The sequence below is a fragment of the Erinaceus europaeus genome, chromosome 14 (genome assembly GCF_950295315.1).
Source record: "Erinaceus europaeus chromosome 14, mEriEur2.1, whole genome shotgun sequence".
NCBI lineage: Eukaryota > Metazoa > Chordata > Mammalia > Eulipotyphla > Erinaceidae > Erinaceus > Erinaceus europaeus.
Genome location: NC_080175.1, coordinates 41377430 through 41404003, shown reverse-complemented (window position 1 = coordinate 41404003; position 26574 = coordinate 41377430). Strand labels below are relative to the sequence as shown.

Below are 26574 nucleotides of genomic sequence, written 5' to 3'. Positions count from 1 at the left end.
CTCCCTCCTTTCCAAGCCTCCTCCTTCCTCTCAGAACCTTCTCCTTCTTCCCGAGCCTCCTCCCTCCTCCCAGAACTTTTTCCCTCCTTCCTGAGCCTCCTCTCTCCTCCAAGATCCTCCTCCTTGAGCCTCCTCCCTCTTCCCAGGGCCTGCCCCCACCTGAGCCCTCCTCCACTGGCCATGCCAGGAATGCTGGTCCCTTTCCCACCCTGGGGGTGCCCTCTACTCATCTACTCAGCTGCTCCTTGGCCCCCTCCCTGGCTGACTCCTCATGGGCTGGGGCAGGTGTCCCCAGAGAGGGACTAAACTTGTGACAGCTGCACAGCTGAGCCAGCAGGCCACCTCAGGTCCTGCTCTGGCTAGTCCACACTGCTCAGGAGGCAGCTCTCAGCCCCAGGGCAGCCTGGCTGTCCTGCTGCACCTTGGCCCATGTCCTGGCTGGAGCCCACTGTGACATCTAAGTCCTTGTCCAGCAGGTATCCCATAAGGGCCATTTGATTTCCTAGAAATAGCACCCATACCTCATCAGCCTCTCTGGGCTGCTGTGTGGCCCCAGATTTCCTCTTCTCCCCCAGGGCCCTGGCTGTCCACTTGGGGTGAGGCCCATTTGCAGGTAGATGGGGTGCAGTAGAGGGGGGAGGGGGACTGGGCAGCTTCTGCGGCTGCACAGGCTCTTGTGCTCCTATAGAATGTTCTGTGCTGCACATCTGGACACCAAGCTTGGAGCTGGGGACGGGGCACAAGGTCTGTGCTCTGATCGAAGGCAGGGCAGGAGCACATGTAACTTTGGGGACATCCTGGGGACAGGGTCCTCCTGTGGAAATGTATGGGAGGCAGAGGGGCTCTATTGGGCCTGGTGGAAGGGTTCCCCATGTGTGCTGGGCTACAGGAGCTCTGTGTGTGTGTAGGGGGGGCTCGCCACTCAGTGGGCTGGAGGGCAGCTCTGGGAGCCCAGGGGCTTGCTGACCACCTGAAAGTGATGCCTGTGGTGTGGTGATACCCTCAAAGACAAGCAGAGGAGGAGTGTAAGCAGGCTTCTGATTGGGGGTCCCCAGGGCCAAAGGGAAGCTGTGTTCTTGCAAACTGGGAGCCCTCAGACCCTTGGCCCATTCAGGAAGCAAGGGGCTTGCATGGAGGTGGGGTCCTGTCCCAGCTGTGGGGACATGCCCCCATGCCTCAGTTTCCCTCAGGTTGTTTCTGTGGTTCTGTTGGAGCAGGTGCATCTGCTGATAGCACTCTGGTCCACCCTTCACCCCATCCCCCTATTCACCCACTGTTTCTAGCCTGCCTACTGTGTGTGACTATGTTTGGTCTCCATTAAGGCTGGGGGTGTGGCTGAGCCCCACAGAGGCTGGTGCTCGGCAGTCCTTCCAGACAATGTCCTCTGGCGCCTTTCATCCCTGAGTTGGCAGGGGACATCCCGTTGTGGCTGGGAGGTCACAGCCCAAGGGTGGCATTGACCTTGAGGAGACTGTTCACACAGGCTCAAGGCAGAGGGCTACCCTGAGGGTGACCCCTTTTCCCACCCATGCAGGTTCCGAAGCTCACACTGGGGCTGAGCCAGGCAGGTGGAGAAGGCCCCTGAAGGGGCTGGGCTGTGGTGCACCTGGTTGAGTGCACATGTTAACTTGTGCAAGGACTAGAGTTCAAGCCCTTGCTCCCCACCTGCAGGGGAGACACTTCACGAGTGAAGGAGGGCTTCAGGTTTGCCTTCCTCTCTTTCTTTCTCTCTCTGTCCCTCCCCCTCTCCTCTTGATTTCTCTTTGTCTCTATCTAATGAATAAATATTGAGAGATAGATAGATAGATGGATAGAGGGAGAGAGAGAGAGAGAGAGAGAGAGAGAGAGAGGCTCCCTTAAGAGCTGGCTGTGTCGCGTTTGAGGATATGAGGTACATACAGCCTCCTCCTTCTCCTCTCTCTTTTAATTTATTTATTGGATAGACACAAAGAGAAGTCAAATAAAAAGGGAAGGGGGAGAAAGGGAGAGAGACAAAGAGACACCTACAGACTTGCTTTACTGCACTAGATGTTCCCCCACTGCAGATAGGGTGCAGGGGACTCAAATGTGGGCCCTTGCACATATGCACTCAGCTGGGTGCGCCACTGCCCATTCCCCAAGCTTCCTCTTTCTTTCACACACATGCATGTGTGCACACACACTCCATTTGCACGCACACAGTGATATAACTCACAGATATACCAGGGAGTGTGCTCATGTGCACACACAGTACACGCTTTCCCAGATACACCCTATTTCACAGACTCACGTGTGCGTGTGTGCGTGCACACGCGCGCACACACACACACACACACTCATGTAGACACACCCAGATCATTTGTCCACAAGCACAAAGTTATGTTCTGCTTGTAGATACACACACACACACTCCCTCTCTCTCTCTCTCTCTCTCTCTCTCTCTCGCTGTCTCTCACATCCACACACACTCAGTTACTTATCCAGCTCCCTTTTGTGTCTTATTCCGTTGTGTGGATAGGCCCCTTGGCCCAGGTCCAGGTGAGGGAGGCAGGAGCACGGGGACAGAGGGGTAATGGGACTCCCGTGCCTGCATTCTGTGTCCCATGTATTTACAGTGGCCTGTCCCTCTGCAGATAGCTCCTAGTTTTGATGTGGCATGTGGCATGTGGCATGTGACTGCAATTATGCTCCAGCAAGAAGCCTCCTTTGCTAAAGTGGACACTCAGGCTCTAAGGTGGTACCGGCTTGAGAAAGCATGGGTAGGAGTGGGCAGAGTGGGGAGCCAGCTTGCTCCTAGCAGTGGGGCTCACCAGGTGCTGTCGGGGGCAGTAGTGGGGCTCACCTGCTTGGCACAGCTACAGAGGATGGCTGACTGGGGCCTGGGGGGCCTCAGTTGCTCCCTGCTCAGATGTGGGGATGAAGGATGCTTCTCTGGGGTGGGGATCGGGGGCCTTTCTATCCCAATCTGACAGTAGCCTTTTGTGCCTTTGTCTAATTTCCACATGAGAGAATTAGTCTTTATTTCTTTCTTTTTTTTTTTTTTTTGAATCTGCTACTTCATGCATATGATTCCACTGCTCCTGGGCTGCTTTTTCAGAAAGGGAGAGAGGAAGAGAAGGAGAGAGAGGGAGGGAGAGGGAGACACACACACAGAGAGTCACTACAGTGCTGAGGTGTCCCTTGGGCTACTGGGACTTAGGCAACCACTTTTTTCTTTTTTTGATAGAGGAGGAGAGACAGAAGGAGCGGCAGAGAGAGACAGAGAAGCAGAGACACCTGCAGCACTGTTCTACAGCACATAAAGTTTCCCTCCTCCTCCCCACAGGTGGGGACCAGGGGCTTGAACTTTGACCCTTGAGCATGGTAATGTGTGCACTCCACTGGGTGCATCACCACCTGGCACCAATTTGAGTTCTTAATGTGAGGTGACCTTGATGTGCCTTGGGACCGGGGGGTGGGGGGTTGGGCAGCCTATTTCAGAGGGTCAGAGCAGAGGAGACAGAGTGGAACATGGGGTCTGATGGGCACGTGTTTTGCCTGTGCCCATGAGTGTGTGTGTGTATGTGTGTGTGTGTGTGTGTGTGTGTGTGTGTACACACAGTTGGGGACGGGGATAGAACCTAGGCATCCAGTCACCATGGTGGGTGGGACACTGTCCAGGATACCATAGGTGTGGATATAGAGACATGGTGGCTGTGGGTGTTCTCACACAGGGCTGTCAGCTAGGAGGCCCCCTGCAGTCCCATAGCCACAACTCCTATTTCTGCTTGGGTCCTTCCAGAACCCTGTGTCTGAGGGTGACAGGAGTCCCTTCTGCTGTCTAGGTCTTGATCTGCTGTCTGCCCATCACAGAAGTCTGGGGACACCCCCTTTTTTACTTGCTAACTCATTGGTGAGATGGCTGCATTGCTTTGTTTTCGCTTCTCTAAGGGGTGGAATGATGGGTGGACATGGGGTTTTCCTTCCTCACTGATGGCTTGAGCCAGTTGCCCACTGTCAAAGCCCGTGGGAGGTGAGGGATAGGCTGAGTAGGTGCTGGGCAGGAACCACTTTATAGGAAAGGCCTCTGAGAGGTGTGGGTCACCAAGCTGGGTGATCACTGATAACCCCTGGGGACTCTGCATAGGAGTGTGTTGGCAGTGGGTCTGTTCCTGCCCTGCCCTGTCCTGTCCCTGACCCTCTCCTCCCCTCCTTCTCCTCCCTCCCTCCCTTCCTCCTACTGCTCAGCTCTGGCTGATGATGGTCCTGGATGTTGAACCTGAGATCTCAGGGCCTCAGGCACAAAAGTCTTTTCAGAACCATTATGCATTCTCCCCAGCCCCCAATATCTTTTTTTTTTTGAGTAGTAGTTTTTTGTTTGTTTGTTTATTGCCACCAGGGCTATCTCTGGGGCTCTATGTCTGCTCAATGTAATTATTCCTGGTGACCATTTTTTCTTTCGCTCCTGCTATCTATTTTATTTATTTATTATTTTTTTAAATTTATTTTTTATTTAAGAAAGGAGACATTAACAAAACCATAGAATAAGAGGGGTACAGTTCCGCACAATTCCCATAACCCGATCTCCACATCCTACCCCCTCCCCTGATAGCCTTCCCATTCTCTATCTGGGAGTACGGATCCAGGGTCATTGTGGGTTGCAGAGGGTGGAAGGTCTGGCTTCTGTAATTGCTTCCCCACTGAACATGGGCGTTGACTGGTCGATCCATGCTCCCAGTCTGTCTCTCTCTTTCCCTAGTAGGGTGGGGCTCTGAGCACTGCTCATCTCTGGCTGGTGGTAGTGCAGGAGATTGAACCTGGGACTTTGGAGCCTCAGGCATGAGAGTCTCTTTGCATAACTACCCTCTTTATTTTATCTAGGAAATAATAATTGTATTGTTACTTGCAGTTTCATGTCACAATATGCTTTAGTGACTGTGTTTTTAACAGTGCATAAACACATTATGAACAGGTATGTGTATGCGATGTGAACTCTTTTTTTTTCAATATTTATTTTATTTTGACAAGAGAGAGAGAGAAGAAGATACACAGAGAAAGACCAGATGTCTGCTCAGCTCTGGATGATGGTGGTGCTGGGGATTGAACCTGGGACCTCAGAGACTCAGGGACACACAAGCCTTTCACAGACCCATTATGCTATCTTCCCCGACCCTCTTCTGTTTCTGCACTCTTCACTTTCTGCATAGAAAGATTTTTCCCTTAACAGAAACTAATGGACAGTTGCCTTCAAAGCAGCTGCCAAATGGGTGTATAATCCAATCAATTGCCCTCGCTCCCAGCCTGCAGGCCCTGTGCCAGCTTGGACCACGCTGTTCTCGCCTGGGATGCTTAGCAGAATGTCTGTCTACGTTTCCTGGGGTTTTTTATAACTTTTACTATGTGGAGACCTTTTATATCGCAGAGAGGTCTCAGACACCTGAAACTACTGGCTGTGCTTCCACATGAGAGCTTGCAGCTGGGCTGAGCCCACAGGTGCTCAGGGGTGAGTGATAGGGCATCCCTCTCATCCCCATGGTTCCCAGGGGCAGCCTTCAGACAGCCTCAGCCAACCTGCACCTGCTCCCTAGGACGCTTGCTCTCAAGCCCCTCACCATCTACTCTGTGGGCTTCTCCTGCAGTGTGTATATTCTTTCTCTCTCTTTTCATTAAGGAATGTCTAGTCTCATTTATTTATTAGCTTCTTTTACTTTTAAAAAATTTTTATTAGTAATTTAATATTGATTCACAAAATTATGTGATAACAGGGGTCTGTCTAATTCTGTACAGTTCCCTCCATCAGAGTTCTGTGTCCCCATTCCCTCCACTGGAAACTACAGTGGTTCTCCCAAGAGTATAGATACGGGTTGACTGTTATTTCTGTAACTATATATATTTGCCATTTTTTCCCTATGGTCCTGCCTTCTCTTCCTTTCTAAGTAGCAACTAGACCTACTGCTACTTCTGAATATCCTTCCTTTTTTCTTTTTCTCTCTCTGGGTCCTGATGGAATTGGGTTTCAGAATCCTCTGGTCATCTTCCCATAACATTTCTGCCTCTCTGTGAGTATGGACCAAAATTCTTTGTGGGGTGCAGAAGGTGGGAGTTCTCTGTCTTCTGTCATTGCTTCTCCACTAGATATGGGCATGGCAAGTGGACTCATACCCCCAGCCTGTTTCTGTCTTTCCCTAGTGGGGTAGGGCTCTGGAGAGGTGGATTCCAGGACACATTGTTGAGGTCAGCTGCCCAGGGAAGTCAAGATGTAATCATAGTAGTATCTGCAAGTTGGTGGCTGTGACTTAGTGAGTTTATGAAGAAATCCTGGTTGTATTGTGTTGAGTTTTCAGGTGATTTTTCGTTGTTCTTTCTAGTTTCACAGGAGACTAGTCTGTAAGGCTCCTACTCCATAGCCACACCTCCAGAAGTCCCTTGTTTCTTTTTCTTTTGTTCCAGAGCATTCATCAGCTCTGGCTTATGGTGCTGCTAGAGATTGAACCTGGACTTTGGAGACTCAGGCATCAGTTTCTGTTTGCAGAACCATGATGCTCTCTCCCTGCCTTTGTAGTGTGTGTTTGTAAGGGTGCAGTTTCCCCATCCCCATCCAGACTTGGCCACAGTCTTGCTTCTCCATGGGTAGCAGGTGTCCTGGCAGCAAACAGTGTGAACTGAGCCCCTGACCACCACCCTGCATCCTCTTGTGCTGTTCCTCGAGGCTGGGGCGCTGCTGCTAGGTTCCATGGGTGGCTATTGCAGGAAGCATTGGTCATGGTGGGCACTCCACATGCTCATATGATGGGAGGTGAAGAGGGAGCAGGGTGCCCACCCATAGGTATGTGTAGGGCAGGAACTAGCATGCTGGGCTCTGGTCAGGACACTGTAGCTTTGAGAGTGGGGACCAGGGGCTGGGAAGGGGCAGCTGCGGAGCCTGGCTCAGCCCTGAGCCCATTCTGGCACTGAGACTGCAGCCAGAGAGTGAGGCTGAGGGTAGACCAGGCTTTGCCAGCATGATCTGTCCAGGCTGGGCCAGGGTCTCCTGGATGTTGTGGATGGGGCTGGTACGTCGAACAGAGCCACAAAAGGGCTCCAGGAAAATGTCAGCAGGTATTTCTTGAGCCCACACAGGGATAGTCCTTCTCAAGGGGCCAGGCCTCCCCCTGGCCTGGTGACACCCCCTCACCTCAGGACCCTTGCTCTGCTGACTCCCTGAACCCAGAATTGGTATAATCTGCAGGGGGCTCCTGACTCCCCTGCATGGCTGCCTGGGAAGCCCTGTGTTCCCTGGCCTATCCCCTAGCATCTTGGTCACTACTGGATGCAGGACCGGCCTCCCCTCACCAGTCAGAGCCCGTCCTGCTCTTTAGGTCATGTCCCTTGGATCCTCTTAGAGTTCAGCTTCATACCCTCATGGCTGGCTGTCCTCCAAGCCTGGAGTGACCAGAGCTCCAGGTAGACAGCTGGGTCCTCTGTGCCATGCCAGCCCCCCCTACCCCAACACACACACACACACACACACACACACACACACACACACACACACACACTCCACACTCTCTGGTCATCTAGAGGAGCCCCAGAAACAGAGGCCAGTCACCCTGTGTACCTGTCTGTAGGTAGCTCTCTGCTTACCCCCATGTACCCCTTCCTTGACACAGGGTGGGGGCTGCTTTGAGCTCTCAGCCCTCCTGGCTACACATTTATAGACCTGAGTGCCTCTCCCTCTGCCCTGGCTGTGCCCTAGTCTCTGTGTCCCCATCAGGTCTCTGTGGAGCTGACAGCAGCAGGACGGGCCTGTCTGCCAGGTGAGCTTTCTGTTCCATGAAGCCGAGCTGCATGGGGCTGTGTGCTAATGCTGAGGCTGCTTTTCTGCAGGTGTCATGATCCATGTTCGACTCAGCAGCTGTGTGAGCTGTGGTCAGCCCTGGAGAGGCTACAGCCACCCCCGCCAGAGACCACTGGCCTTTCTCCATGTAGTCACTGTCCCTTTGAAAGGTGCTGGAAGCTCTGGGAAGTGAGGCAGTGCTGGTGTGAGACCCACACAGGAAGCACAGAGGGCCCTGGGGTCTTATCTGAGCAGATGTGACAGGTGATGTGGAGCTGGGTGAATCACATGCACTGCTCTGACTCAGAGCCCATGCCCATTCTCCATGTTTCTTATGCCTTCCGGAAACCCTGTGTCCTTCCTGTTCCATTGTCATCTTCACTGACGCACGAGGTCCCTGGGACTCTTGAAGCCGGTTGACCCATCCACAGGCAGGAGGACCATCCAACCCAGCCTGGGGGAGAAACATGTTCAAAGCCCATCTCAAGTTGGGTTTAAGTGAGTTGGAGGTGAATATGTGGGTAGATAGAGAGATGGATAGGTAGATGGATGGAGAGATAGAATGGATGCATGGATGAGGGATAAAGCAGTAGATGAATAGATGAATGGATGGAAACAATGATGGATGGATAGATGGGTGCCTTGGTATGTGGATCAGTGGGTGGAAAGATAGATGAGTGGATGTATGTATACACAGATGGAAGAATGGATGGAGAGATGACTAGAATGATGGATGGATGCTGGATGGGTGGGTAGATATTGGATAGATGATGATGGAGTGATAAAATGAGTGGGTAAGTGATGGGTACATAGATGGTCAGAGGATGGAAAGATGACTAGAATGATGGATGGATGATTACAGATGGATCTGTGGGTGGGTAGATAGATGACTGGGTGGATGTTTGAAGCTCTGTTCAGCTGTGTATCCAACAAGAGTGATGGCTAGAAGCAGCACAGGTCAGAGCATGTGGGGGTCCCAACATGGAGGACATCCCAGGAGGGCTCAGTGCCTCCCTCACCTCCTGGAAGATGATGGTCTGTCTGTCATATATATGCTGTGTGTCCAGACTTTCAGGCCAGGGAGGGGCAGGTGGGAGCCAGGGATGACTGTGCCTGTAGGGAGGGGCAGCTCACCAACTTGGTGCTCATACCTTGAGGGGGCGTAGGGGTGGGGTTGCCAACACTCTCCCAGTGCATGTCAGTGTTGACACGCTGGGCTGAGGGATATTGTTCCCCAGCTGCTGCTCCTGGAGCTCCTCACCACCTGCAGATGCAGACAAGGCCTGCTCAGTAGATGGTCTCCTGAGCACAGAGAGCATTGTCCTGGCCACCGGGGCTGCCACCCCGCCAAGTGGCAGAGCAGGAGGGCCCCAGGGTGCATTGCCCCCATCTGCCTCAGGCATAGTGTGAGGCAGGTCAGCTTGAAGGTCACCAGGGCCACAGTTTGATGTGCAGGCCCCACAGGAATGGTCAGGGTACCTGGCTTTCCCTCTGTCTCCTGTCATCACTTGTTTTTGTTTTTGTTTTATTTATTTATTTATTTATTTATTTATTTATTTATTTATTGCCACCAGGGTTATTTTGGGGCTTGGTATCTGCAGGATTCCACCATTATCAACTGCCTATTTTTTTTAAATAGAGTGTGTGGGACAGAGAAAGGTAGAGAGGAGGAGAGATAACTGGCAGCTCTGCTTTGCAGTTCATGTAACTTTTTCCTGCAGGTGGGGTTCTGGGACTTGAACCTGGATCTGCTCATATAGTAATGTGTGCACTCTAGTCTCACCAACAGGTAGATTCCTAGTGTCTCCTCCTCATACGAGAGAGACACATACCTGCACTACTTCATCTACTTCATCACAGCACTACTTCATCACAAGCACTACTTGTGAAGTTTCCCTCCTGTGGGGGGGGAATGGGGACTTGAACCTCTGTCTTTGTGTATGGTAATGTGTGCAGGGCTATGCTGGGCCCTCACACCTAGTGCTCTGCATTGCTATCTCCCTCCCAGCTTGGTGCCAACGCCCTGCTCTTTGTGGGAGTGAACATGTACGGGGTGTTTGTGAGAATCCTGGCTGAGCGCTCCCAGAGGAAGGCATTCCTGCAAGCCCGTGTCTGCATTGAGGACCGGCTGAGGCTGGAGGACGAGAACGAGAAGCAGGTCAGTGCAGGGGCTTCTGGGCTGTGGGGAGAACTGAGCTGAGGGTCAGGAGCACAGAACAGAGGCCTACTCTGCAGACAGGGGAGCCAGGGACACGCATGCTAGACCTGAGGTCTGCCTGGGCACTGCCATGCATGCCTCCTGCTTATCTGGTGGCTTATGCTGCATGTGGGCTGGAGGAGGTTAGCCCCAGGGAGTTGGGGTACTGCTCTGCAAGGCCCAAGTGTAGGGAGCAGGCTGCTAGAGAACAGATAAGGCCCAGATCTTGAGGTTCACAAGCAACCTTGGGGAGACTTATGCAATTTTTTGATGTGTCCACCTCGATGCAGCTGGACTTGGCTGACCTGGAATGGTGTAGGACATGGGGGATGAGGCAGGTTTTGGCCTGGGGGACCCTGAACAGGGCCTGGGCTATGTGAGGCCACTCCCCAGTACAGTGGTATCCCAGAGGTGTGGTGTGGGGTGGCTGGCCCCATGATGGTGACTGTCACAGGAGCCCTGTCCCCATAGGCCTTTCTTGGCTGTCCCGGTCCCCAGCCCACAGGTTCCTCTGGAGCCAGGCTGCATGCCTGGGCTTGTACTTCCCTGCGTTGGTCTCTACCCTGCTGCTGTGTGGGAGCATCTGAGGATGGGCTGAGGGGCCAGGAGAGGCCTCTCACAGGGAGAACCCTGACCCTAACCCTTCCTAGCAGGCATCTGGCTCAGGCTGGGCTTCTGTAGGTGGAGAGATGGGAGAGGGAGAGAGCGGGAAAGATACCACAACACCAGAGCTTCCTCTGATGCACAGCACCTACCAGCAGCAGAAGTGGGCATTTTCCCAGAAGTCTGTGCTTCTTTACCCCTTTCAGGCCAGACACACCTCCATTCAACTCTGGGCAGTAGTGGTTCTCAGAGCCGGGTCTCGGGCCATGCTGTACTGGCGTCATTAGGAGTCTGTCAGAAATTCAGATTCCTGGGCCTGCTCACCTGGGGTGGATGAGCTGGGGTTGGGTTCTGATGCAGGTCAGTCCTGGTGAAGCCAGTGTTTCTGTTCTCCCTCCCTTCCTCTTTCCTTCGTTCTCCCTCCCCCTTTTTCTCCCTCTCCCCTGCTAGGAGGAGAGCAGCTCCTGCCTATTCAGACCACTCACTATGCTTGTCTTGCTTCTGTCCGACATGTCTGTGTCTGAGGCTCTGCTCTGAGGGTCCTTGTGGTTCTCCCCAGCCACTCCCCATAGAGAGGGGCCCTGGTCTCCTCCGCAGGGACCATGTGCTCACCCAAGCCTGTTCTCTTTTTGCATCGTCTCAGAATCCATTCATATATGTGTGTGTGTGTGTGTGTGTCTGTGTGTATGTATATGTATGTATTTATATCTGTGTGTATATCTATATATATTTTAAATTACCTTTATTTATTTATTGGAAAGCAAGAGATTGAGAAGGAAGGGAGATAAAGAGAGACAAGAGAGACACCTGGAGCACTGCTTCACCACTCTCAAAGCTTTCCCCCTGCAGGTGGGTATGGGGGCTTGAACCTGGGTCCTTGCACATGGTAATGTGCACTTGACCAGGTGTGCCACCACCTGGCCCCTCTCCTATATTTTGAAACCTATCCCTCATTTTTCTTTGTGGTTTTGCCTCTGGCCTCCAGTGTCTCAGACTAGTGGGGATCAGAGAGTGTGGGTTCCTGAGTGCCCCCCAACCAAGCCAGGGAACTGGCCTGGCTGCACCTTCTCTGTCCAGCCTGCAGCCATGTCCCAGGAGAGCTGTCTGAGTGGCTCTGGAGCCATACTGGGGTTCATTCCTTGCCCCCACTGCCACCTGTTTAAACTCAGAATAGTTTAAACAGGGGGTGATCATCTCTCGGGTAGTTCTCAAGTGCAGGGTCATCACACCTTGCCTGGACACCTGGTAGTCCAGGGAGGCAATGAGTCCCTAGGCAGCTGAACCATGCACCCCTGTGCTAGTGTGAGAACCACAGGAGCTGTCACCAGACCTCCTGTGTCCCCCAGTTATAGTTGAGGGGGAGCTGAGGACAGGCCCCTGGGTTTTTATGCTTAAATTTGGTTAGCAAATTATATAGTTGAATGGTGGTTCTTGAGCCTTCTATAAAGGTGGTACTCAGTGTTGTAAGGGGATGTGGGTGGTTGTACCTCATTTCTGGGAGGTGACTTAGGGGAACTCACTCTCCTCCTGGTTCCGATGAAGGGTGCCGGGGTGTCCACCTCTGGAGTAACAGCTGTGTTTCAGCAGGTGGACCCCACCAACCTGCTTCAGGGTCGGGATGAGAGGAGCTGAGGATATTGTCCTCCCTGAGCTTGAGGGAGGAGGATGGATGGGATGCTAGGCCATGGTGGGGAGTCTGAGGTGCTGGAGAGGGGGTTAGCTCTGCACTCTGCACCCCATCTGTGCTGGGCCCCCTGCTTGCTGAAGAGAGAGCTGGTCAGAAGCACCTCTCACAGGCAGTGTGTGTGGGGGGGTGCTCCATGCAGAGGAGAGAACCAAGCAGGGCTGGCAGGTGCTCTGGGAGCTTGGAAATACTGTTCTGTCCTCCTCTTCTTCTTCTAACTATTTTAAATATATATATAGCCTCCACGGTTACTGCTGGGGCTTGGTGCCTGCACCACGAATCCACTGCTCTTGCAGGCTATTTTTTCCCTTTTTGTTGCCCTTGTTTTATCGTTGTTGTGGTTATTATTGTTGTTATTGATGTTGTTGTTTGGTAGAACTGAGAGAAATCAAGAGAGGAGGGGAAGACAGAGAGTGGGAGAGAAAGACAGGTACCTGCAGAACTGTTTCACTGCTTGTGAAGTGACTCCCCTGCAGGTGGGGAGCCAGGGACTCGAACTGGGATCCTTGTGCCAGTGCTTGCACTTCACTCCATGTATGCTTAACCCGCTGCACTACCACCTGACCCCAGATATTTTGTTATTTTGATGAAAAAGATATACAGAGAGAAAAACACAGAGACCAGAGCACTGCTCAGTTCTGGCTTATGTTGGTGCTTGGGATTGAACCTGGACCATAAATCCTTAGTCAGGAGAACCATACAAGGCTGTCTCCCAAGCTCTCTCTTCTCTCTTCTTGTGGTGCCTGTCTCCCCCGTAGAACTTTGGCTTGGGGTTCTGCAAGGCAGTGCAGAAAGCAGGTGTTTCTCTTGAGAGGCTCCCCCACCTCCCAGGTCCTCTAGTGCAGGGCTGTGCCCACAGTGCAGGCCTGCTTCAGTGTGGCCACCACTGCCAGCTGGACCCCCAGTCTGAAAGGCAGATTTCCAACACCAGATGGCCTTGTCTACCCCAGATGCTGGTTCTGGACTGGGAGTCAGCTGATGGAAGTGGTGGGATGCTGCCACTGCTCCTGAGTCCTGGGCAGCAACATGGGAGGGGGAATAGGGGGCTTGACCTCAGACCCCAGGGATCTCTGACTGTCTCAAGTTCATGCATTGTGTGTGGCCACTCCCCTCTCCCTCCTGCCCCTCCCCCCGCCCAATATAGGAGGTATCCTTGGGGTTGGGGGCATGGCATAATAGTTCTGCAAAAGACTCATCCTGAGGCTTCGAGGTCCCTGTTCTAATCCCCAGCACCACCATCTGCCAGAGCTGATCAAAGCTCTGCTCGGTCTCTCTCTCTCTCTCTCTCTCTCTCTCTCTCTCTGTATTCACTGTATGGCTCTCTCATTTAAAAAGAAAAAAGAAAGTAAGAAAATAAGAAAGAAAAAAAAATAAAGGAAGTGCCCTGGGTATCTTGTGCCAACCACTTCTGATTTTGGCCATTTTTGCAATATTAATTGCAATGTTCTGGAGCAAACCTCCTCCTCTTATATTATTTGGAACTGAGTCTTGTGGTTGCATGTAAGTAGTTTTATTTCATTTTTAAATGTTAATTTGATTTATTTATTTATTTAGAGACAGAGGCAGAGAGACAGTGAGAGAGACTGCAGAGCTGAAGCTTCTTCCAGTGTGTTGGGGAGTGGGCTCAAACATGGGCCCTGCACATGGCAAAGCTGCATGCTATCCAGGTGAGCTGTTTGGCTGGTTGTGAAGGTTGTTTGAAGAGAAAGAAGAATCATGGCACATCTGGTTAGAGCCCCGCTCATTACCTGTGTGTGTGTGTGGGGGGGGGTTGCTTCGCAAGTGGTGAAGCAGGGCTGCAGGTCTATCTATTCCTCTATCTCCCTCTCTTCTCTCAGTTTCCCTCTGTCATATATAATAAAAATTAGAAAAAATTAAAGGAAAAAAATAAAAAAGGACCACCAGGAGTGATGGCCCTTTGTAGCTCAGGCCCTGAGCCCCAGTGATAACCCTGGTGGCAAATAAAAAGACCCTGGAACCTCACCTCTTCAGAGCTCTACCTAACTAAGGAAAGACAGAAACAGGCTGAGGGCATGGATTGGCCTGCCAAAGCCCATGTCCAGCGGAGAAGCAATTACAGAAGCCACACCTTGCACCTCCTGCTCCCCAAAAAGAATTTTGATACATGCTCCCAGAGGGGGAGGAATTTTAGGGGAAGATGACCAGAGGGCTCGAACTCCAATTCCATCAGGACCCTAAGAGAAAAGAGAAAAAAAGGACACTGGGAAATAGTAATAGGTGTAGGTGTGACTTAGAAAGGAAGAAAGGCAGGAATGTAGTAGAAAAATGAGCCATATATATTAGCCCTGCAGTTTCCAGTGAAGGGAATGGGGACACAGAACTCTGGTGGTGGGAATGATGTGGAACTGTACCCCTGTTGTCTTGTAATTTTGTAAATCACTAATAAGAAAAAAGAAAAGAAATAAATAAGAGAAGAAAAAAAAGAAAGAAGGAAAGAAAGAAAGAAAGAAAGGAAAAAGAAAGAATCACTTTGGCAGCTAAGTGCCCTCTTCCTGCAGACTTTGCCTGACTGCCCTGACCATCACTAAAAACACTCCCTTTTGCCCCCCATTATCAGAATGCCTTCCCCTCCTTCTCAGAAACCTGAGGAGCTGCCAGAGAAGGCTGGGCAGGGGGCCTGCCTGCTTCATCGGATACTCCCTATGCTTCTAGAAGGTTCTCTGCTGCACTTTGCAAACGCTGCCTAAGTTGTCAGCAGCTCCTGCACTGGTTTCTTGGAATGGGGTTTGGGTCTGCTTCTCTAGCAACTTAGAACAAAACCCAGGCCCAGCGTTGTGCCTTTCTGCAGAGTCTTGCAGAAAATAAGGTTGATTCAGATACCCTTTCTGAGTAGTGGACTGTCTCCTGGATAAGCTCCAGGCCTCTGTATCATCAGGAAGCAGATCTTAAGAACTAAGTTCTGCTTTTATTTTATGATTATGTTTTAATCTGAAAATTGGGGCTGGCTTGAAGAGATCAAATGATGGGAAGGACAACAAGACCAGGTGGCTGATCACAGAATGGTGACCGTGGTGTCCCACGGCCAGAATAAGCCCCAGACTGACTGTACCCTACTTCCTCCCCTCCTAACATGCTCACATGGGCAGAGGAAGAAGTTCTGGATTAAAAAATAACGAACTCAAAGATTCCAAAGGACTTCGAAAGGTCTTTCAGTAGGGCTTTTTCTCAGAACAAAAAAAAGTCCAAAGTTGCATCTTTGAAGCAGAAAGGCCTTTGCCAGACTGATGAGGGAGAAGAAGGGTACAGGAATGGGGAGCATCAGGGCCGGGAGTATGTGGCTGCAGAGAAAGGGGGCTAAAAATAGCGTGTGGGAGAAGACTCTGAGCCATCTTCTGCCTCGTGCTTCAAAGCTTAGATAACATGGACGCTGGCCCAGAGAAGTGTCAAGACAGGAAAGAGGAAGCCTGAGCACCCTGATCACGAGACAGATGGACCCAGTTATGGGAGGCACCCCCCAAAGCTATCCCCAAGCTCAGAGGGTCTTATAGGTGAGTCACGACCAAACTCCCTAGGAAAACCTGATTGTGGCCTATTCATATGTAGGACAGAAGCTTCTGGAAGCTCTCAGTGCCAGAGAAGACAGAGCAAGGATGCCAGAGGTTCAGAAAGGCGGGCAGATGGACACAGCAGGTCTTGGTACTTGTGTGCTTGCTGGTCCCCTCAGCAGTGTAGCTAGGCTTCAGGGTGTTCTGAGTCTTATACTAATAGATGCAGGTGTGAAAACATCTCTAAAATTTTTGTAATATTGCAAACCAATGTAGAGTCAATAAAGTAAAAGCATAGACATATGTTACATCAATATTAATTCTAGTTGCCATGCTGTATACCAGAACTTAACCTTGATAAGTTATGTGATCAGTTTCATCCAGCTCCATGTAATTTTTTTTCTTTTGGGATATCCTTTGGATTCATGGATTTTTTTTAAATAAATATTTTGCTTAAGGCAGGTAGGTGTGCATCTGATTGAGCACACACATTACAGTGCACAGGGACCCAGGTTCAGGACCCTGGTCTCCACCTGTAGGGGAAAGCTTTGTGAGTTGTAAATCAGGTCTGCAGGTCTCTCTCTCTCTCTCTCGAATTTGTTTATTTTACTCGATAGAAAAAAAAAGAAGTGGAGAGGAAGAGAGAGACTGAGAGAGGCACCTGCAACAATGCTTCACAACATGTGAAGCATTCACCCTACAGGTGGGGACTGGGGGCTCAAACCCTGGTCCTTTTGCATGATAAGTACACTTAATCAAATACACCACCACTCCTGTCTCCTTTCCTCTCTATCTCCCCCTGTTTAAATTCTCTCTGTCTCTATAGAATAATAAAAAAGAAAGACTTAAAAAATAAACATTTTGTTTAACTTCTTGGTATTTTATATTATTTCCTGCTAATAGTTTTTAGTTTATATTTAACTTTTTGAGCTCATATTGCCATAGAATGTAGTCTATTATTTGAATATTCTTTGAAATGTTAAGGTTTATTTAATGACCTGGTTTATGACCATGTCCTGTGGATGCTTGAAAAGAATGTGTACTCTGCATTTATTAAGTGCACTGTTCTATCAATGCCGATTAGCTATTGTTGTTTGAGAGTATTCTTGAGTTCTTCTGAATTGCAAGTGTTTCTGTCATTGACATGGAGTTCTCAAGTCTTCAACCATAATTTTAGCTTTACTTATGTGTGTCTTTAGCCCTATCATTTTTGAATTCCACATTTTAAAACTCTTGTTGGGATACACACACACACACACACACACACACACACACACACACACACACACACACACACATTTAAGACTGCTGTGTCTTCTTGGTGAATTGACCATTTTTTTCATTATTGCAATCCCCTCCTCTTCTTGTAATTTTTGACCCTTTGAGGATTAGTTTATTTGTTAATAGCCACTCCTGCATTGATCAATGCTTCATGACTTTTTTTTCCCCTATCCTTTTCCTTACAATCTGCTTATGTTCTGTTTTAATTGAGTTTCTTGATGAAATCATGTAGTGAGGTCATTTTTGTTTGTTTTATCTACCCTGTCAATCTTTGTGTTTTTAACTTGTTTATTTCCACCATATATATTATATGTAATTATTGCTGTGGTGTAGCTTAAAAGTGTAATCTTATTTTAGTGTTTGCTTTCTATTCATTCACTCTGTTTTTGTTCCTCTGACTTACTTAGCCTGCCTTTCTGTGTTCTGTGGGCAGAATTTTAATTTTGATTAATATAATTTCTCCCTGAGTAGATAGATCTCTTTGTATACAGCCTTTTTGCAGGGTACAACTGGTCACATCCTGTTGCTGCAGTTGCTGACATTTTAGCAGACAGAGTGAAACGTAGAAAATCTGACTCCCATTTATGCCCCTCTGACTCATTTAGGATGAGACGGTAAGAGTGGGATTTCAGGATCCAGGTTGCCAGGGTTTGGTGCAAACTTTAACCCTGCTTCTCCAAGGAATGATCTGGACCTTAGAAATCATGATTATAGCTGGTTGCCATGTCGAGGTGTCCCTCTCCTGGACTGGGCACCTCTGTTTCTCCTCTGCCTGGACACTGTCTCTTTGTCCCTTGTTATGGAGACTACCCACGCAGAGTTCAAAATGGTTTTTGTGTGGATCGTTGCCCTCTTTGATTTAATTTTGTTGTATTCCCTGGAGGAGGTGAACAAAAGTCCTCCCTCTTGCCAGGAGTCCTCCCGCTCTGGGATTCTCTGTATGATTCATAGCCACGTGTTTGTCTCTCTGATTTCTGGCTTTTTATCTTGTTTTTCTAGTTGGGATTTATGGGCGATGCCATCTGCTCCTGATGTTAATGTTTACTGCCGCTGGGTTTGAGAATAATGCAGATTTCACATCTTATCTTCATGATGTCGGCAGCATTCTCTGTCCCTAGCTCTTTGCTGTGTTTTATTTTAATCAGATAGGGGCATCCGTTCTTGTCAGAGGTCTGCTCTGCTCCTTATGGAAAAACATCACGTGCTTTTCATGTTGGTTGTTCCTATGTGTTGCTCATGGACACTGGAAATGCAGTCTGCCATGGGGGATTTCATATGACAATGGCTTCTATAAGTCACACAGCCCTTTTGCTCTCAGACACAGGCTAGTTATGGCTGACATGGCAGATCTGGTACTTGAAAGCTTCACACCCCTTCCACTCTAGTTAAATGGTCAACCAGTGACCTTTATCCTCCAGCTGTATCCCTGTGAATATCAGGGAGGAAGGGAAAAGAGCCAGTTGTCTTTAGAGGGATATTCTAGAAACTTCCATATGACACCCCCCCACCCCATCTCCTTGGCCACAGTTAGTTGTGCAGGAGTCTGGACACTGCTATTCATTCACTCAGGCTGCCAAGTGCCCAGATGAGATCAGGGCCTTGACTGTGGGGCTGCGGTAGAGACATGGGGCAGTGGCAGTGTGTGTGTGTGTGGGGCAGTAGCCGACTATGCTGTAGCCATCCTCCACCCCCATCCTGCTGTACTGGGGACCATGTACCTGGGCACACAAGACCCTTCTCCCTGCCCTGTGAACTTGACACTTAGGATCCCTGGGTGCGCTCCCCCATTACCTCTAAGGTCTTGGAGGTCTAGTGTCTCTCCCTCTCTGCTGCAGCCCCAGACCACTGCCTGGCTAAGCTTTTCCTCCTCAACCCAGAACAGTAGGGCAGCTGAGCTGGGGGGAGAGGGCACAGTTAAGGGAGGGAGAATGGGTTCCTGGGTAGGCAGGGAGGGCTGTGGTAGAAGATGAAAAAGGTGGGTGGTGGGGGAGTTGTGAGGTGGGAACTGGGAAAGGGCAGGCTCACATGCTTGACATGAGGCTAAGGCACCTTTCTGTGGGTGTGTGGAGGCTGAAGGAGGGTAGGGGGAGGCTGTAGAGATAGCTCAGCCTGTCAGAGCACAGAGCTTGCCTGTCTTTGAACTCAGGAGCCACAAGTACAACCCCTGGCAGTGCCATTTGCCCAATCTGAGCAGTGATGTGGCTTCTTGCTTTCTCATTCTCTCCAATGAATGAATGAATTAATGAATATCCCCCCTTTTTTAAATAAAAGGGGGCAAGGGAGTTAGTGAAGGATTGAAATTTGGGTACTTGGGGAGCTCCTTAGCCCTGTGGAGCCCTGGTGCCTCCGTTCCTTTCACTTCTCCCAACACCCCTGAGCAGAGAGGGGACATTGCCTCCGTCCATGGTGATGGAGCTGTGACTATTCGATGACCTTCCCTGAGTGAGGAGGCTTCCAGGCCATGTCTTGGGACACCCCACTCTCCTGCTCCCTGATTCCTCCATGTGGGTCGCTGACTCACTGAACCCCTTGCCTGCCTGGGTAGCCCCAGGACCCAGCAGCTGGGAGAGAACAGAGCTGCACACCTTGTCCTCAGGGTCTTCTCCTGGGGTAGCCTTTTCTGCTGTCTGGCTGCCTGAGATTCCAGAAACTTCTAGAGTTGTCTGTGTTGCTAATCAACTAGCTAGTGGTGCTGAACTAGCTAGTTCCCCAACCAGTGAATCCCCACCCATGGCCCCTCCACCTGCAGTACAGGTGGCTGCCTACAGGTGGCACCTGCTGTCCCTGTGGCACCTGCTGTCCCCGTGGCTCAGGCTTCATCCCCAGAGCCTCTCACCCTCCCTACCAGAGTCCACAGCACCCCTGTCCATTGCAGTGGGGTCCGTCCTTGTGCCTTGAGACTCACCCTCTGAGCGTCTGTGCCTCTGACCACATCTCAGAGGATCTTCTTTCTAATGTCATGCAGTCTCAGGCCCACACATGGCTGTGTCTCTTCCTCTGTTCTGTCTCTCCCTCCCACACATTCACACAGCTGGGAACCACATGTGTGCCTCCCCCAGGCAGCCCTCAGCATGATGCCAGGCATCCCTCAGGCCACAGCAGAGACTTGGGGGGGGGGGTTGCTGGGGGCCTGCACTCCACCCCCTACCCAGGCCTCCAAGGTCCGATGGACTCCCAGGACTGCTGTCCCCACTCATGCTCCAGTTGGACATCTTAGGATGTCACACAGGATTGGGGCTCCCCACAACACACAGCAGAAGTGGTCTTGTGAGCCCCAGAGCTGTTCCTGTCCACCTTGGGGTTGGGTGGAGGGTGTCACATGCCTGTCTGGCTCCTGCTTGAGCAGCCTGTAGTGAGGAGGTCCTAGGGGAGCTGGACTGTGCCTCTGTTGCTTCCCCTTCCTGTCTGCCCTGTGAGGGTCCTCATTCACCGGGATCTGGGCTCTGTCCTCTGTGTCCCATCCAGCAGAGTGGGAGGGCTCAGACTGTCAGTCAGGCAGAGTCTAAGTGAGGAGACCAAGGTCAGGAAGGACACAGGAATCCCTAGAGGGGAGGTGGCTTCTCTTAAAAAGCCCAGACATCAGTTTCACCCTTGGGAAAAAACAACGTTCTGGTCCATGCTCAGGTAGATGCAGCCAGGATCAACAGCTGCATTGTCCCCGAAGCCCCCTGGGCCCCTATAAGGTAAGGGGACCCTGTTTGTCTTGGATGTTCTAGGCTACCTCAGAATTCTTCTTGGCACCACATTGGGCAGGAGGGCAGGTGTGGGGGCAGGGAGCAGGCATGGGCCTGTGGGCAGCTGGGTGTTTGAGGGCACAGCCAGTGATCAGCCCTTGGGGAGTGAGTTTCCTGCGGAGGGACAGGCCTGAGGTGGGAGACCAGTGTGGAAGGCTGATCAAGAAAAGAACCTCTTGGGCCAGGCAGTGGTGCACCCAATTGAGTTAACACATTATCAGGCATAAGGACCTAGGCTTGAGCCTCTGTTTGCCACTGGCAGTGGGGAAGCATCACAAACGGTGGAGCAAGGCTGCAGGTGTCTTTCTGTACCTCTCTGTATCTCTCTCTGTCTTTTCTCCACCAGGATTATCACTGTGGCACAGTGCCAGCACTACAGATCCAAATCCATTGCTCCTGGTGACCATTTTTTCCTTTTTTCCTTTTCTTCATATTTTATTTGACAGGATAGAAGGAGAGAGAAAGAAACACCTGCAGACCTGCTTCACCACTTGTGAAGCATCCCCCTGCAGGTGTGGTGAGGGCTCCAACCTGGGTCCTTGTGCATTGTGATGTGTACTTTGTAGGGTGTGCCGCCACCCATCCTCCCTCCTTCCCTGCCTCCCCCTCCACTCTCTGTCCTATCAAATAAAATTAAAAAAATAAATGAATGAAAGGAAAAAATGGCCATTGGGGGTGGTGGATTTGTAGTGCTGGCACTGAGCACCTACAATAACCCTGGTGGAAATTAAATATAAGAAAAAAAGCAAAGAAAGAAAAGGGCCACAAGGACTCAAGGAGTTGGAGGAAGGTAGGTAGCACGGCATAGCACCCCAGACTCCCATGCCTGAGGTCCAGGTTCAATCCCTGGCACTATCATGAGCCAGAGCTGAGCAGGGCTCTGGAGTCTCTTCTCTTTCTTTCTCTGTATGTGTGTCTCTGTGCCTCAGTGAAGTGATGCTAATAGAAAAAAAAAACTGTAAGGACAGACACAGGGGTATCCAGGGAACGAGCACCGAGGCCCCTGAGGATGGGCCTGCAGTCCACACCAGCTCTCCAGGCCCATCCTGAGGTGGGTGTGGAGGACCCCCAGGGAGGAGCCCCTGACTCACGAGGACCTGTCTCTACCAGGAGCGGCTGCTCATGAGCCTGCTGCCCCGGAATGTCGCCATGGAGATGAAGGAGGACTTCTTGAAACCTCCAGAGAGGATCTTCCACAAGATCTACATTCAGCGGCATGACAATGTGAGGTGTGTCTGGTGGACAGAGAGGAATTGAGAGGGGAAGGGGAACAGGGAGGGAGAGAGATAGATACCTGCAGACCTGCTTCACTGCTTCTAAAGCTTCTCCTCTGTAGGTGTGGGAGCTGGGACTCAAACTAGTGCCCTCAAGCATCGCAATACATGTGTTTAACTGGGTGTGCCACCACCTGGCCCCCCTCCCCTCCATTTCCACCATCGTGTACCAAGACCCTCCCATCCTCTCACTCTTACAGTTTCCCCCCCCCCCTGCTCTGTAGCATGAGGCAGGGACACTTCTAGTATTCTAGTCACCTGTTCTCATTCATTCATAACACAAAATCATAGCCCCCTGCTTTCCACTAGCTGCCCTGGGACCTTGAGTCCCTTGCCAGCCCCTGGGGTGTGCTGCCCTGAAGGTGGGATCACCCCAGGACTTGGGCTTATCCTGAGATGACACAGCAGCTCTGCTTAGGGATGGCTGAGGGCCTCCTGGGGTTGGGGGGGGGGGGCTTCCTGCCCTAGATGCAGGCACCAGTCTCTGTCTATGTGTATCCGCACGTTCTGCCTGTGGATCTCCTCTCCCTGCCTGTCATGAGGGTCATGGAGGGGACTCCCAATTTATTTTTATTTATTTATTTATTTTTGCTTATGACATGACTCCCGCCTTCTGGTATCAGGCATGACAGCAAGTGCTGATGGGAGCTACACTGTGGCGTCAGGAGTCTAGAAACCACACAACTGAAACAAAAAATGCTGTGACTCCTTTTGAAGTCTCTTGAACCCCTTATTTCTTTCTCTAATGCATGGTTTGCCCCAAACCTCATAGCTAAAGGGGCTTTGGGGTACACATGGCAGAGCCCACCCTGGGGTCTCCCTGAGGGAGGGATGCTTTCTCAGGGAGGACTTGGGGGCTATATACCAGGTCACCCACCTCTCTCAAGGGGTTCAGAGGAGGAGACCCTTGGCCTGACTGTGTCCTGCTCACCTCCCCCTCCTCCCTTCTGAGCGGGGTCTTGGGGTGCTGGGTGGCCTCATTAGAGATACCCAGCCCCCAGGGAGGGCTCAGAGGGGCTGTGTGTCACACTGCATGATCTCAGTCCTACCGTACCCTACCACTCCTTGCAGCTGAAGACTTTGGATGCTGAGGTGTCCAGGAGGCTATCTGGGCTGCAGGTGGACACAGCATTGCTGAGCCTGAGTAGTGGCCCCCATATGAGGCAACGCCCTCCACTGAGGCTCTGGCTGCCCCTCCCTCCACTGCCCTGTGACCTGTGTCAGGATGGAAGACCTGCTTGGGGGAGGGCCACCACCTTGTTTTGTCCTTTCCTATGGAGCTGGATAATTTCACCATTCCTGGGCTGACTTTCTCATGTAGGTAGAGAGATAGGGAGGGAAGATGTGCCCCCTGAGGCTCCCCTAGCTCCTTGGAGTCTCCCATGTGGTTTTGAAGCTTGAGCCTGGCAAGGCACATGCCCCTACCTGATGAGCTATATTTCTGACCTGACCATCCATATATATAATTTATTTAAGGAATGAGATACAGGGGTGGGGGCGGAGGCAGATTACCTCTGCTCAATTTTAGCTGACAGTGGTGCTGGGGATTGAACTGGGGACCTCAAGAGTTTCAGGCATGGACGTCTGTTGCAAAACCATTACGCTGTATCTTTAGCCCTTATTTAAAAGAAATATATTTATTTATTTTGGATGAGACATAAAATTGATAGAAAAGAGGGAGAAAGACACCTGCTTATGTAGCTGCCCCCCTGCAGGTGGGGACTGGGGGCTTGAACTGGTGTCCTTGCACATGGTGACATATGTGCTCAACCAGGTGCTCCACTGCCTGCCCCCCTAACCATTCATGTCTTAAAAGTATTTTATTTCTGTCCACAAGGCACTAACTATGATCCAGGGTGCAGGGCACCCTAGGGTCAAGCTGTTCCATTGTTTAGGGGACACTGTATATATAGACGGCATTGAGTAGACTCTGTAGTGGTCAGTGGGGGCAGCTGACCCCACCCCATATTGTGGGAAGGCTCGCCAGAACTCTGATGCTCCTGCATTTACTCCTCTGTGACCAGACTTCTCTGCTGGGTCCACTCACCTGGGAGGTGGATGGTGGGATGTCCTCACAGCCATGGTGGTATGTGTGGGGGTTCATCCTGAGGTGACTTGACTTGGCTTGTGGTTTGTCTGGGGGGCCAGGGGCTGTGTGTCTGTGAAGGAAGCAGCCTGTCCCCTCTCTCCCCAGCATCCTCTTTGCTGACATCGTGGGCTTCACGGGCCTGGCCTCACAGTGCACTGCCCAGGAGCTGGTCAAACTCCTCAACGAGCTCTTCGGCAAGTTTGATGAGCTGGCCACGGTGAGTGTAGCAGTGTTCTATGTCCCCGCCTCACCCAACAACCTTCTGGGGGGCTGTGGGTGTGGGGGGTTGGGTGGGTCCACAACGGAGACTAGAGGGCCTGGAGGCTGCAGTGTCCCCCCTCAGCCTCACTCTCCACTTCCCTTCCCTGGACCTGATCCTCTGTGCTGTGTAAGGAATGCCTACTCCCAGCCCCGCCCCCGGCTCCCACAGGGTGCCTGATCATCAAGGCCACTGCTCCAGACCCCTGGGCACACAGTGCTGGTCCTCCCCGACGCTGAAGAGTGGCTCTGTGCTGCTGTGCTCTGCTCATCCCTGGGCCCCCCTATGGGCTTGTTGCCTCCAAGACTTGAACCCTTCCCATTGGGAACAGGTGGTGGGGTCTCCCGGCCCCAGGGCCCTTGCTGAAACCACATTCTGGGGCCTTATGCTGAGTATGGATGGGCAGGTCTCGTCTTAGTCCTGCAGAGCTCCAGCCCGGCCAGGTTGACTAACAGCATCCATCTGTGCCAGGCAGTGTCATCACCAGCAACTCCCTACACCCCAACACTGCCTGCCTGGCCCTGCAAGGACTCAGGGGACCCAAGGACATGGCATCAAGTTCATCTCTTCTTTTTTTTTCTTTTCTTTTTGCCACTAACATTATTTCTGGGCTCCACCTCTCCTCGTGGCGACTTTTTTTTCTTGTTTGATAGGAGGGTGTGTATAGGGACTTGACTGACTGCGTTGTGTGCCTACAGAGAGGCAGAGAGGAGACACATCTTTAGTACTGTTCCATCACTCACGAAACTCATGTTCCCCCGTGCAGGTAGGAACAGGGGCTTGAACCTGGGTCCTTGTGCATGGTAGCATGTCTGCTTTATCAGGTGAGCCACCACCCATCCCTGAGTTCACCTCCTTCCAATGTTACCCAGTGGGTACAGTGGGGCCCCAGTAGAAAGATGAGGGAGAGGAAGGGGGTGACATATTCTGTCTGGTTAGCGCTTGTGCCAGAGGTGGTGCCAGGTAAGGGCCTGGCAGGAAGGACTGCCACTCCCACCTCCAGTGAAGGAGTGGGGACCCTTGGCCAGGCTGTAGCCAAGTGTTGAGAAGAACTCTCTGCACCTGCATGCCTGGGCAGGGATGCTGCAGACTCTGGCTTTTGGCATATGTGTGGAAGAAGAGCAGAGCGTATGCTGTGTGGACAGTCCTCCACCCAGTGGGAGACCCAGGCTCCTGACTGGAGGACTCTGTGGTTGAGAGGGACAGTGCTGGTTTTGTCTGGTGCAGAAGGGTGCCCCATTCTCCTGAGCCACACCGCTCCTAGCTGGCTGTGGTCTCCCTCTCATCACCACATCGAGTGGCAGGTCTTCCCTCATCAGCTCTGGTCTATTAGTCCATTTTCTTAGCCATGTTGAGTGCCAAGCAGACCTTTGCTGCCTTCCTGAAGTCCAGAGATCTTTCTCCTTCTGCGGATTGTCCTGTTAATGGCTGCCCTAACCAGGAAATCATTCATCCAGCCTGCACAGATAGTCTGCATTTTCTTCTCAAAGTTCTGGAACTTTTGGGTTTACATTTCAGTTGGTGACTTTCGGATTTCCAGTTTGTGCTGGAGAAGGGGCCCCTGAGATCCCATCTGTGAAGGGAGATGATGTGGGATCCCAAGGGGTGAAGCTCTAGTGTAGCCCCGCTGGGCAAGAAAAAGACTTCTGTTGCATTATGTGCACTAATTGCCCATCATGCCAATTGTTTGACAGGGTCATTCATGTCTTCTGTGTCTCTCCTGACACCTGCTATTCATTTTCTCACTTTTTGAAAGAGGAGTAGGAGTTCTCCCAGATAGGTAGAGATCTTCCTATGTTGAGCTTTGTGTACTTTCCAGCTATGACTAGATTTGTAAACATGGAGAGCTGCTCAGTCTTCTGGATGAGTTAGCTCTTTCACCGTGAAGAAATGATTTTGAAGAAATTATTTTATATCCTTGAGCCCAAGTTGTGTGAGAGGAGGCATGCACATTACCTGGTGAGCTATCTATCCAGCTCCCACATTCCTCCTCCTCCTTTGCCACCAGGGTCATCGCTGGGGCTCAGTCCTTGCACAGTGAATTCACCGCTCTGGGTGGCCACTTTTCCTTCCTTTTTCCTTTTTGTTTCTTTCTTTTGTTTGATAGGAAAGAGAGGGATTGAGATGAAGAAAGGGATAGAGATAACAGAGAGACAGAGAGACACCTGCATCC

General features: G+C 51.2%; 1 protein-coding gene across 3 annotated transcripts in view; it reads left to right on the top strand.

Annotated features, from left to right (window-relative positions):
* The window catches only part of ADCY1 (adenylate cyclase 1), a 99099-nt gene that overhangs the window by 4382 nt on the left and 68143 nt on the right, over window positions 1–26574 (top strand). For 2 of the 3 annotated variants that reach the window (XM_007536398.3, XM_060171571.1), the window contains exons 2-4: window positions 9783–9932; window positions 21890–22008; window positions 24248–24359. In XM_007536398.3, the coding sequence (XP_007536460.2) occupies window positions 9783–9932; window positions 21890–22008; window positions 24248–24359 (381 nt within the window). The remainder of the gene's footprint in view (window positions 1–9782; window positions 9933–21889; window positions 22009–24247; window positions 24360–26574) is intronic. The other variant, XM_060171570.1, reaches the window with a different exon arrangement.